At 40.8% G+C, this 13868-nt stretch overlaps 1 protein-coding gene across 8 annotated transcripts in view; it reads left to right on the plus strand.

Moving 5' to 3' along the window:
* Positions 1–3871: 3871 nt before the first annotated feature.
* PPP4R1 (protein phosphatase 4 regulatory subunit 1) overlaps positions 3872–13868 on the plus strand; it is a 96365-nt gene continuing 86368 nt past the window's right edge. For 6 of the 8 annotated variants that reach the window (XR_011966039.1, XR_011966040.1, XM_072604232.1 and 3 more), the window contains exons 1-3: positions 3872–4057; positions 4487–4594; positions 4904–4948. Coding sequence is in view for 6 of the 8 variants with exons in the window: in XM_072604232.1 (XP_072460333.1) it covers positions 4588–4594; positions 4904–4948 (52 nt within the window). In the remaining 2 variants the exon portion in view is untranslated. The other 2 variants (XM_072604238.1, XM_072604233.1) reach the window with 2 other exon arrangements.

Genomic DNA, 13868 nt, shown 5'->3' on the forward strand with positions numbered 1-13868 from the left:
GCAGCTATGTGGCACAGTGGATAGAGTGCTGGACATGGAGAGGGAAAGACCCAAGTTTGAAGCTGGCCTCAAATACTTAATATCTGTGTCACCTTGGGCAAGTCACTTAACCCTGTTGGCCTTAGTTTCCTCATCTGTAAAATGAGCTGGAGAAGGAAATGGCAAACCATTTTATTATCTCTGCCAAGAAAATCCCAAAAGGAATCACAGAGTCAAATATGACCGAAATAACTAAACAACAAATAGTTCCTCCTAGTTCTAATATGCTATAATATCTAAAAACTAAAACTTTCGTTGGTTTGCCTAAGCACAAAGAAAACAACATCATTTTATTTTTTTATCCATGGCATGCTACTTAAGTAATTTCCAGTTTTCATAGCTTTCTGTTTTGCTCATTAAGACCAAAGTTTTCTTCCTATTCCTGGGGCAAGTTTAATAGATTCTCCCAGTTTTAGATGGAAGAACTGCAAAATGGGAGCAATGTGCCATATCTTGTGGAATTCCAGTCCAGAGAAGGATATAAAGAATTGAAAAAAAAGGATTCATTTTCTCACAAGATTAACAGCAGTTGTACTAATAGTGTACACTGTTATAGTTATGGCCAGATCAAGCATGTGTTAAAAGGTTTATTTTTTTTGCCATATCTGAATTTATATAGTCAGATTTCAGAGTCAGTTCCAATGTAGTTTAGGCCTCAGCTTTCCAATGACACTGATACACAAGGGAGAGAGAACAGTTTGAAGGGAAGAAAATCTCAAAGGATCTCAGACCTGGAATTTTTTTTTTCAATCCTTTATTGTAGTGAGAAGGATCTATGAAATGTCTATTTTAGGAGATTTGAGAGAAGAGGAACCAATATCTCTTCATTACAAACTAAACCGAACCATTAAAATCCTGGCCAAGAATAATCTCTCTTTTTCTGGGAGGTCATCATGGTATGAAATTTTGAAAGGGACTTGAAACCACAAAGAAAGAGAAAAATCCCACATGTACATTTATTTACCTAAAAAGATTTTTTTTAGCACTAAAAAGTACTAACAAAAGGCTTTATTTAAATAAGGGACTATTAAAAGGAGAAATCTTTGCCCTGCAGTTGGAAAGGAGACTCACAATGATTGATGAAAAGATATAAATTAATGATAGTAAGTTGGTTGAAAGGAATACTTTTGGAGTTGGTCAAATTGATTTCTCTTATTCCTGAATAGATATTTATACAGATTAAATCATTATTTATAATTTAGAATAGCAACTGACAAGTCTGCCTTTTTATATACTTTCAGGAACGACCATTTCAGAGACCAAAAAAGGTTTACTTCCCGGCACAAGAGTTTATATAAATGGGTCAGCGTCAAGGTATGTCAGGTTTCTTTTTTCTCATTGATTCAGGATGATCTGCCCAATGACATTAAGTTCCTGTTGATGAGCTAAATGCATCAATTATAAAACTCTGAGGAGGTTAACATAATTGCTCTCTGTAAGATGAATAGTCTTTCTCCATAGAAATGTTAGCGTCACCAGTCATTTAGTCTTTAGCTAGAACTTTTACAAAAAAAAAAATTTTAACTTGTATCAACTATTTTACAGATGTCACAGCAGAATAAGAATTTAGACCCTGTGCTGTGCTCTGAACACTAGACAACACACAGCTTCTCTCACACCACACAGACTACATTGTAAGTGAAACTGAGGGAAGGGGCAAGAAAACAATGATTGCTATTCTTGTCTAAATACCTCTTTTTAAAAATCCCAACAAAGTAACCTCATTTGGAGTACTTCATAAGCCACCATGCATCCATCAATGGTTTAGAAAGGAGAGATGTGGTAGATGAGTTTATACTTCTGTTGCTCTTTAAATGAAGGATCCCCTCAACAAAATGGTCAAGAAAACTCTTGTTAGAGAATATGTACTAAGAAGATTACAGCTGAATTTACAGGCAGAAATTCTTTCATAAAATAAAAACAGAAAATATTTATTCTTAGGATTAAAAATTTGCTTAAAATTCTATACCTAAATTTTCTAAATAATTCCATCAAGTCATCCTCGTCCTTTTTCTTCTTATCTTCTCCCCCAGTGAAAAGCATAATTTAGCCAGGTGCATCAAATCAATTAATATAAGGCAAAAAATGACTTCCTTTGAGGTAACTAGTACTAGCCTCTGCCCTGAAAGACAGTTTGTCAAACTAGATGAATTGTTACTCTAACCTGATGGATTTCATAATTCTTGTTTCTGCGTGTCATTCTGAGAGACAGTGTTGTCAGAAGTAGACCTCAGAACATTTGGTAAGTGTGAAGAAATGGGCTGAGAAAATTTGGCCTTCTTAAAAAACATACTACTGTATATTTTAAAGAACTGAGCACACATTTCTTAACACCTAAAGTCATAACTTTTTTCCTATCATGGCTAATTCCAGGTCATTCTTTTCAGAAAAATATGCCTAACTATATACAGCCTATGTGAGGGTGTTACAAGTCCAAGGAAAGGAATTTTTCATGAGTATAGAATATAACTTATATACAAACAAAATTACAAATTTCTGAAGCCTGACTGCCCAAATGACTCCTAGACGGCAGGAATTAAACCTTGGTAAAACCTGTTAAAATACAATTTAAGAAATTCAGTTGATAAACAATTTAAGTTAATTCTTTTCCCCCAAAACCCAACTTCTAATAGTACAAGGTAGTACAAATTGGACATGCCAAGTTTACTGTTCTTTATTTTCAGCAAAATTGTCTTTTACAATTTGTAACATATGACAAAGAACATACTGTAGTACAATTACAAACAAAGGACCTAAATGGAGCTGGGGGAGGGGGCAAGAACAGAAAAATGTGAATATTCTTACTTCTACGCTGGTTGTCTCCCCTCACCCTGCATGTAAGCTCTGAAGGTGTGTGCCGTCTTTGTACCTGCAGCAGGTAGCACAGTCCCTGACTTCAGGATGCTTGTTAAACTGAACCGAAAGCGCTAGGGAGTGGGTCTGGAGTACTCCAGGGCAGGCACCCCACTTCTGAGGGTTAGCGGATCAGTCAGACCCAAAAAAAGGCTTAAAGTTAATTACTACAAAGAATAAGCTGAAGGTGAAAGCTTAAGGCTGCCCCAAGAACAATGCATTTGTGCATCTCTGTGCAGATCCGCCTGATACCTATAGTAGATCCTAAGAGGTAAGGAGAGGCACGCACCCTACACTAAGGAGCACCTCGTGTATAGACAGTCCACGCACGGCCCCGACTTCCAACACCCCGGATACTGGTACACAACACAAACTTATCACTTATATGAACGGACGGCGTTCCGAGCCGGTGCGGTCGGAAGCGATTAACGCCGCACTAAAACACGGGAGGCACCCTTCTACCCACGGCGTATTTACCCGTGCGTGCATCTATACAGTAAACCCCAAGCTCCCCGCGGGCAAGCCCCCGGCTTTTATCGGGGTGTGCTTCGGCAGGCCGCTCGGCCTTTAGGAGGCTGGATATTAATATTAATATTTGCTGGATGGATCACTCTAAACCTAGGTGATAACTGGGTCCGCCCCCGGCCCCCCCACCGGCCACCGCCCCCTTTGGGGTGCCCTGGCTCCCCCTCTGCCCCGGGGAGGCCCGGGGGCGCGATGCGGGGGCACGGCGCCGAGTTCAGCCGCAGCGCTGCCGGTCCTCCGCCGCTCTCCCTGGACACACGGACTTCCCGGTCGCTGTCCCGGCCCGTCAGAGCAGGGCCTGCCTGGGCCCGGTGACACGCAAGGTCGGAGAGAATACCCAAGAACAAGAGGGGCTACAGGGGGAGGAAGGCTGGGAGAGAGGCCCAGCTGGTGACCAAATAAAGGAGGGCGGGGGGGGGGGCGGGGGGGGGCTGGAGCAGCCGCGCCGGACGGAGAGCCACGCCTGAAGCCCCAGCCTGCAGCACACGCCGGGCACTAGTGCAGGCCGGCGGGCTGTATGCCTCTTTCCTGGAGCTAGCGCTAAGCCCCGGCGCGACTCCGGGCGTGCGTGTGTGCGAGCACGCGCGCGGGCGCGCGCCGGGGGAAGGGGGTGGGGGCACAGAGCGGGGTCGCGCGCTCAGTGAGTCCGTCCGGGAGGGCAGGGGAGGGAACAGGAAGGGGGGGCAGAAAAGGGAGACAGTCCTCTCTTCGTGCGCGCGCGCAGGAAGGAGAGGCGAGGACGGGGTGAACGCGCGGCAGCGTCCAGTGGCGCCCCTTCCTCTCGCGCGCGTCCTCGCAGTCTCCCAGCCTTTGGGGCGTTGTCACCAGAGTTCCCCCGTGACCGCAGCGGATACTCGAACCGAAGCCTAGGCTTCCGCCCCGCTGCTTCTCTCGCCCCACCCCCCTCCGCCCTCGCGCTATCCCGTCCCATCCCGTCGTCTCGTCCCGTCCCGTCCCGTCTCGTCCCATCCCGTCCCGTCCCGTCTGGAGCTCGCACGCGGGCTCGCGCGCGCGGGCCCCTAGCCACCCTTCCCCCTCCCCCAACCTCCTCCTCCTCCTCCTCCCCCAGCCTCTCCGCCCGTGCGCGCGCGTCCACCGGTTCCCTGCCTCGCGCCGCTTCAATGTAGTCCCGGATCCCCGGGAGACGGAGGAGGAGGGGGCGACCGCAAGATGGCGGGTACGTGGACCCCCCCCTGCTCTCCCTGGCCACGGTGGCTCCGCCGGCCTCTCGCCCTATTAGCCAGGCGGCCAGAAGGGTCCTGTCCCAATGGAGAGGGGACGGGGCGGGAGAAAAGGGGGCCGGGCTGAGGCGAGCCCTGGGGGGAAGGCGCGCGGGGCCGGGGGAGGTGGTGGTGGTGGTGGTAGTGGTAGTAGCAGTTGGGGGGGTTGGGTGGGACTGGGAGGGGAGGGGTCTGCCCCCTCCCCGCGGGGGGCGCTGACCTTGTCCCTTTCTTCTCTCCCGCCCCCTCCCCCACCTCCCTCACAGATCTTTCACTGCTTCAGGAGGACCTGCAGGAGGAAATTGAAGGATGTGAGTATCGCTCCGCTTCCCGGCCGGGCCGGAGCCTTCTGCCGCCGCCCCCCCGCCCTCGGCTCCCGCTGCGGGGCTCCCTCCGCGCCCCAGGCCTCGTACGGGGGGAGGGGGACGCCGCCTCGAGCCCGGCCTGGCCCAGGCCCGGAGTGGGCATCCAGAAACTTGGACTGGGCTCCGAGCTGGGCCGGGAAGGGAGCGTAGTTGACCTTGTGTATTGGAAGGGGGTGGCATAAGTGAGGAACATGGGAGGGGGGGTCGTGCCATCTCTGTCTAGTCTCTCCAGGGTCGTCTCCACTTCCGCCAGGAAGCCCGAGTGGTCTGCTTCTCTTCCCCCGCCCAAGAATTCTGTTGGCTCCTCCTGGGTGGGAATGAGGGAAAAGCTGGTTTGGCTGGAATGCTGCCAGTGTGTCTTCTTACGGGGGGTGGGTGGCGTTTTTGTTTTGGCTCTATTTGTTGCCTTAGCGCCCCCATCTCTGCTAGTAAACCACGCTGGAGATGTCCGTTGTTAACAGTTAATCGGTGTGGATGGGATTTCTTGTAGGAAAACTGAGCAGAAAGTTGTTGGCAGTTTTCGTGGTTCACTTTCCTTCTACCCACAGAGTAGAGATCAGATACCCCATATTGTTCATTGGAACAAGACTTTTGAGACTTATTTTTTCCGTTTTTGACCTTTGGAGAAATTATTGGGAGGTATTTGAAAGTTGACTAGGAAAAGTTGTGAGAGTGGGGGTGATGTGTTCAGAAAGTGTTTCTAGAATGCAAAGGAAAAAAATGCCCCAAGCCTTTGAACTCTGGAACCTTTTCTTTTTTTTTTAAGAAATAGAAGCCTTTGAGGTTTCAAGGGCAGGTACTCACTTTTGTCCATTTTAAATGACATAAAACTGGCAAACTTCTTTACTGTATAGCCATGTTAAAGGACCTTCAGCTTTGCTTTTGGGGGGCATTTTATTTGTATTTTGAGGTTCTTTATCTTTGTGTTAGGTGTTTAAGTAATTAAAGGGAATGGGATAATAAAATAGAATTGGTAGAGAGGTGACATTATTGAGTGGAAAGTTTACATTTGAGCAAACTATAGTTAGCTTTTAAACAGCTCCATTTATTTGAACCCTTGGAGGATAACTGGCTCATCCAAGAATTATTTGTTTTTTAAATACTATTTTTTCCCTAATTACATATCAAGACTTTTTAGTATTCATTTTTACAAGATTTAGAATTTCAAATTTTTCTCTCTTCCCTTTCCCCTTTTCCTAAAATGATAGGTGATTTCATAGAGGTTATACATGTGCTGTAGGGTAAAACATATTTCTTTATTAGTCATAGTTGTGAAAGAAGAAACAGATCAAAAGAAAAAATAGCAAAAAGAATAAAGTGAAAAAGTATATGGTTTGATCTGCATTCAGAATCCATTAGTTATTTATCTGGATGTGGATAGCATTTTAGTCTGTGAGTCCTTTGTACTTGTATTGGATCATTGTGTTGCTGAGAAGAGCTGAGTCATTCATAGCAAGGTGTTGCGGCTACCGTGTACAATGTTTTCCTGTTTCTGTTCATTTCACTTTGCCTCAGTTCCTACAAGTCTTTCCAGATTTTTCTGAAATCTGTCTAGTCGTTTTTTATTGCCCAGAAGTATTCCATGACATTCATATACCACAGCTTGTTCAGCTATTCCTCAATTGATTGATGGGCATGCCTTCAATTTCCAATATTTTGCCGCCACAAAAAAGAGCTGCTATAGAGATATTTTTGCACGTGTAGGTCCTTTCCCCTTTTTTATGGTCTCTTTGGGATACAGACCTAGGCTTGGTATTGCTGAATCCAAGGGTATGCTCAGTTTTATAGCCTTTTGGGCATTGTTCCAAATTGCTCTTCAAAATGGTTGGATCAGTTCACAACTCCACCAGTTGTGCATTAGTGTCCCAATTTTCTCACATCATTTATCATTTTCCTTTTTTGTCACATTACCCAATCTGATAGGTGTGAGGTAGTACCTCAGTTATTTTAATTTGCATTTCTCTGATTAAAATTGATTTAGAACACTTCTTCGTGTGCTTATAGATGGCTTTGATTTCTTTGTTTGAAACCTGCCTATTCAATATCCTTTGACCATTTGTCAATTCGGAAATGGTTTCAATTATAAATTTGACTCAATTCTGTATATATTTGAGAAATGAGGCCTTTATCAGAGACATTTGCTATATTGTTTCTCAGCTTTCTGTTTTTTATTTTAAATTTTTGTCTTCATTCACTTTAATAAGATTTTGAGTTCTAAATTTTTCCCTTCCCAAGATGGCACGCTATGTGATATAGTCTGCTTTCATTCTGATCTTGTTTACATTGGTTTTGTTTGTGCAAAAACTTTTTAATTTAATATAATCATTTATCTAGTTGACATTTTCTAATGCTCTCTATTTCTGGTTTGGTCATGAATCTGTAACTTAGTTAACTTCTCCTTTATACCACTTGATTGGTGCATATATGTTTAATATTGATATTATTTCTTTGTCTGTGGTACCTTTTAGCAGATGAAGTATCCTTCCTTTTCTCTTATAGTTAGGGCTATTTTTGCTTTACCTGAGATGAGTATTACTACCCCTGCTTTTTTACTTCAGCTGAAGCATGATAGATTCAGCTCCAACCCCTTTCCTTTACTCTGTGTGTGTCTCTCTGCTTCAAGTATGTTTCTTATAAACAACTTATTGTAGCATTCTGGGTTTTGATCCTCTCTGCTATCTGTTTCCATTTTATGGGAGAGTTCATCCCATTCACACTCATAGTTATGAGTACTGTGTATTTCCCTCCATTCTGTTTTTTCCTCATGTTTGTCCTCTCTTTTCACCTTTTCCTCCTTGAGAGTGTTTTACTTCTCTCTACTGCCTCCCTTGGTCTGCCCTCTCTTCTGTTTGATCCAGTTCCCCCCCCCAGCCCTCCTTAATCTCCTTTCTTTCTCTTCCCTATTGGGTAAGATAGATTTCTGTATTTAACTGATTGTGTATATGATTCCATCTTTGAGCCAATACGGATGAAAGTAAGGTTCAAGTGATGCCAATCCCCCACCTTCCTATCTTTTCCTTCACTGTAATAGATTTTTTGCACCTCTTGAGGTGAAATAATTTACCCCATTCTACTTGTCCCTTTCTTCTGTGTCTAGTGTTTCTTATCCCTTAATTATTTTTTTATACCATTCCCTCAAATTGACCTTATACCCATACCCTCTGTCTATGTGTATATATATATACATACATATATATTATATATATTTATATATAAAATATATATATTTTTTTACCTTCTAGCTATACTATTGGTGGTACAATTTTTACAAATTACAAGTATCATCTTCCCCATGTAGGGATGTAAACAGTTCAACTCCCTTATGTTTTCTTTGCCCTTTTTAGGCATCTTATTGGTTTTGATATTGGAAATTAAATTTTTTGTTCAATTCTGGTCTTCATATAAAAGCTTGAAATCCTTCTATTTTTATTGAATAGCCATTTTTTCCTTGAAGCATTATGCTTAATTTTGCCTGTTAGGTGATTTTTGGTTGTAGTCCGAGCTCCATTGCGTCCTATATTTGGTTTTAGAATGGATTTTTTAGTCCCTTGACAGACTTAGTCTCATGACTGTTTACCTTGGGCTAATATTAAAATTAACATGCATTACCTGAATGTGTACCAAGTAAACACATAACACATAGTTAATAAATATCAAATCAAAACTGACAGTAACTGTAGGTGACCCATAATCACATTTAGCAATTCAGAGTTCACTACACAGTACTTGCTGATGACATTCTCGTTTTTAAATTAGATGCTAACACTTTCCAGTATTAGTCTTTTTCTTTTCCCAAATTAAACTTTCTTTGTTAAATTTCGTAGTACAAGTGTACCTTGTTTTATACAATAGACATATTCCAGAAAAGTGTGATGCAAATTAACGTTTCAGATTTAGTTGTACCATTTAACAGAAACATTTCCCTTTTGGGAAGTATGATTACACCTTAAAACATAACATTTCAGAATTAAACATAAAAGATTTGTATAAAGAAAGTAATCACTTTTTAAGTAAATCCTTTAAATTATTTGATCCAGTAGAAAAGACCTTCCTTCACTTTACTCTTTCATCTTGGTTGTCATGTATCTCTTCTAGTAACTTTAAAATGTTAATTTGTGACCCTTTTAAATGAATAATTTTAGTCCTATAAGTAGATAACTGATGCTTATGAAATATTTGGGGAGGGATTCCTCCTTGTGATTTTTTTTTTTTTTGAGCAAGAACCTGGAAGGAAGTGGATGAATGTGAGGTAGGGTGATATAGTGGAAGAGCGCCCAATCTGGAGTGAGACCACAGTGACCTTGGGGTTTGGAGCCAGACCACACACCTTAGTGACCTTGGAAGAATTACTCTCCACAATGTATATCTTTTAGCATATTGTTAGATATTATGGAATTCATTTATTTTCAGGTTCAGTAGGTTTCTTTCAAGGCATCCTCCATATCATAAATGACCTTAAGTTTCTCAGATACATATAGTTAAAGCTTAGAATGACTGTAAAGGAGTAGCACTCCCTGACATCACAATAAATCCGTGTGTATATTTTTATCCATTTGGCTGGAACTTTGTTTAATTGCTGCTTGAATATTATGAAAATATTCAGGTTAAGAAAACTTGAAATGTATAGGCTATATTCAGTGACCACTTTAATATCCTTAAGATTATACTATGATTTATTGGGGGGAAAGGAAGGAAAGAGATTGAGGACTAGTATATCATGGCTAACAGAAGAAGACTTTCAAGTTCCGCTGAAATTTTGGCCCTATTTTCTGCACATTTGTGACTCTTACCTTTTAAAAGTCCTGAATGTCCAAGTAACCTACCCTTGTAAATTCATTGCCCCTGTAATGAAAGCCAAGGTGCATGAGTAGTTACCTCTACTGAGTTGCTTGGCCCAGTGGAATAGCTAAGTAAAGTCATTTCTTACTTTGCAAGGGTGGAAGGCTGTGGGTGTGGAATATTGTATATACTTTTAGATGGGATTGATATATTGATTATTAATAAAATACTTGCTTTATTTTTTAATCTTGTTTTCAGGGGCTGGGTTCGGGGGGGGCAGGGGATGGAAGGAAGGTATTAAAAAATATACACTCTGGAGTAGATGAAGCGAGCCTCCAGGTGAGTTCTCACTTGCTCCTACAGCATAGCAGTGGCTAATCATAGACTCTCTGATTTTATGATAGTAAAACAGGAATGTGCATGAACATGAATAACCAAATACATTTACTTAGTACTGGATAAAACTGCAAAAAAACCCACTAAGCACCACAGTAAGATTTCTAGACACCTTGATGACTTGGTGCCCAGGATTTGTGAAACTCTGGCCTAAAATCGTATACCTTTGCAATTCACCTTCTTTGTCTTGCAAATAGCACTTAGATTGAGGACAGACCTATATTATTCCTTTGTGCTGTACTTTTATGTACCTGACTTTGCTTCTGGTTCCAAGTTAAGTTCATTCCTTGTCTGAGTATAGAGATTCCTTTTAATCTTTTTTTAGAAAGCTAAAGGTAAGCTCTCTTTGGGGTAATGCTTAGCACATAGTACATATATAATCTTTATTGATTGAGTTAGGAAAGATTAATGATGTGTCTAAACATTTTGAGAGCATGGACCTTTAGTTGATTTTTACCTTTTAATTTTGTAAAAGGTGTGATATATTGTGAACACTTAAAATGACTTGGTACTACACTAACTGGCTTTAGAATTAGAGGATATTCTATGTAAAATGTGTTTTTTCACTTTTAAAATGATATTTTAGATATGAAATTCAAAATACAGTCAAGAGTGTGATAATATATATCAGATGACAGGGATTACTTTAGAATTAGGCTAAAAGCACAATTTTACATGACTTTACAGTCAAATTTTTAGGCATCCTGTTAATACTGAGGGAATCATAGAACAGATTTTAACCTTTAATAGTGGATAAAATATAAATCCTTTGAATAGATTAAAATAATTTTCCAGATATTTATAATTTGGAGGTAAGAGATAATATTTTCCAAGATCTGGTCAGGATTAATGAGTTAATTTTTAAATATTTCTGCTTGTTGAAAGCTCTTTGATGGAAGGAAAGTATTTTAGGAAGGAATTATATTAAACCTAATAGACAATTTACTTCAGTCCCCTTTTTACTGACAACAAAACTGAAGTCAAAGAAGTTGAAGTTGAATAACTTATCTAAAATCATAAAAGCTGAATCACAAAGTCTAAACAAATCATTTTGGACAGAAATAGGACTGTTTTCCTGTCTTCTTAAAACTTCTTCACCAGTTCTGATAAAAGTATTGATGATCTGTGTATATGAATTATTTCTGTACTTCAGTAGATTTGTGATCTTCATTATGGATACTCCCTCTAGTGGTGCAGATGCCTCCGTTGGCCATTGTCATCCTGTAAATCCCTCATGGTGGGGCCAAGGTGGGTTGGGAGGAAGGTCTCTCTCTAACATTCTGGAAACCTTTATAAAGCTCACTTGACATCATGTGGATACCACTTGACCCTTTTGTCAGTTTTCTTTAGGTCTTGTTCTATGAGTAGGCCATCTCTCATTTGAAACCTGTAACCCTTTGACATCCTTTATGTTCGTTCTGGTCAGTTTTTTTGTAAATAGATTTGTAATATAACATGTTTATAATTTGTTGTGTTCTACTCACACCCATTCTTGCCTTTTGGATTACTCACAACTTTAATTCTTCAGACTTGTGTGCCATAACTTGGGTTGCTATGACTTAAAGAAAAATTCATCTCTTGGTGGTGAAGCTTGGGCTTTGCCAGGCTGCTTCTTACTTTCATTTGAAGCATTTTCTATTTGGTGAAAGACCTGCAAAGGCTTCACCACCTCTGTTTGCCTCAGTTTTCCTCCACTGTGAAAGGGGGATAATAATAGCACCTACCTCACAAGGTTATTGTGAGGATCAAATGAGATATTTGTAAAGTGCTTAAAAAGGCATGGTGCGTGTTGTGTAGTAGGTGCTTCATAAATGCTAGCTATTGTTATTATTGTGACACCTTTGTGCTGTGATCCCATGGCTGTAAATTTGTAGAGGTTAAACTATATAAAAATATTGTAGTTGGCATCTGCCATTTCTGATCTTTAATCTCCATTCTTTTCATTGCTGTTACTTGTTTTGAAATAGTTCAGAATTGAGTGATTTCAGTTGTATGCCATATCTTTATCTTCACTATTCTTTCTTTTTACTTCTTCTGATCTCTGTCCTGACAAGTCATTGGTCTGACTGTACAAGACAGCTGATTCAGGGATAACTCCCACATCAGTAACAAGTCTTTTCCTGTCTTAAAAATATATCATATTTCATTTTTGTGATGTTATTTGGTGCTTGCAAGGACTAGCCCCTACTAATGCTCTTCTCAAAGAAAGTGTTCATGATACAAAGCCTTGAGGCTTCTGTGTAGTCTGTCTTTGACCTCATTTCTTTTTCCCAAATGATGTTTTTCTATGTGTTTCTCACCCTCATGTTTGCCACTTTTTGCATCGAAGTCATTGATTATCAAAGTATATGTTGATTTAATTGGACAAGTTTTACTGAGTTCTAAATAGAATTTATCTTTCTTTTCATCCTCAGCAATCAGTAATGAAGGGTACATAACATACAATTATGTCCACAAGGATCTTTTTACAAATATTTATCATTAGCGTTGCAAGATGACCATTATGTAAAATATTGGTTGTTCTTGCCTTTGAATGTATGGTAAAGCCAACTGTTCTAACCCTTCTTTTTGCTTCTCCAAAGAGTAACTGTGTCCTATCCTTTCATTTTGCTGCAGCTTCCTCTTTTCTTCTGGTTTTCTTTATAGCAAACATATCAAGTACTGCTAACTATAGGTGTCTTTCAGGGTTTGATCCTGGTCCCTTTACTTTACTACTTTACTTGATGATCTCATCAGGTCCCATGGATTTGATTACCATCTCTGTACTGATGATTCTCTTTTAAAAAGTATTTTTAATACTCATTTAAAAAATCTTGTGTTCCAAATTCTCTCCCTTTCCATCCTTCACACACCCAGTGAGAAGGCAAGCAGTATAATATCAATTATACATGTGAAGTCATGTAAAACATTTCCACATTAATCTGTCTGTCTTGCCCCAATCTTTCTGCTGACTTCCAATCTTGAATCTCCGACTGACTTTTAGACATGTGGAACTGGGTGTCCAATAGACATCTTAAACTCATTATGTCCAAAACAGAACTCATTATCTTTCCCCCTCCTGACTTTGCTATTAAGCTTGCAACCTCAGAGTCTTTAACACTTCATATCCAAGCTGTTGCCAAGGCTTGTCAATATCACCTTTCCGACATCTCTCAAATATACCCCCTTCTCTCCTCCAACACTGTCAGTACTCTAGGACAAGCCCTTATCACCTCATTCCTGTATTATTGCAATAGTTTGCAGGTAAGTCTGCCTGCCTCAAGTGTCTCCCTACTCCAATCCATTCTTCATTCAGCCACTGAAGTAATTTTCCTAAAACCTGAGTCTACTCATGTCACTTCCCTCCACACATTCTCAATAAATTCCAGCGGCTTCCTCTTGCCTTTAGGAGCAAATACAAAGTGGCATTCAAAGCCCTTTGTAACCTTACCCCTTCCTAGCTTTCTGGCCTTCTTACACCTGACTGCCTAACGTGTACTTTTCAATTCAGTGACACTGGTCTTGTGGTTTTTCTACAAGCTAAACACTGCATCTCTCAGCTCCAGACATTTTCTCTGGCTGTCACCCATGCCTAGAATATTCTTCTTCCTCTGCTATGACTGCTGACCTTCCTGGCTTCCTTTAAGTCCCAACAAAGATCTCACCTTCTATAGGAAGACTTTCCTAACCCCTACTTCTTTGCTTGCTTTGT

Source organism: Notamacropus eugenii, chromosome 4 (assembly GCF_028372415.1).
Source record: "Notamacropus eugenii isolate mMacEug1 chromosome 4, mMacEug1.pri_v2, whole genome shotgun sequence".
Lineage (NCBI taxonomy): Eukaryota > Metazoa > Chordata > Mammalia > Diprotodontia > Macropodidae > Notamacropus > Notamacropus eugenii.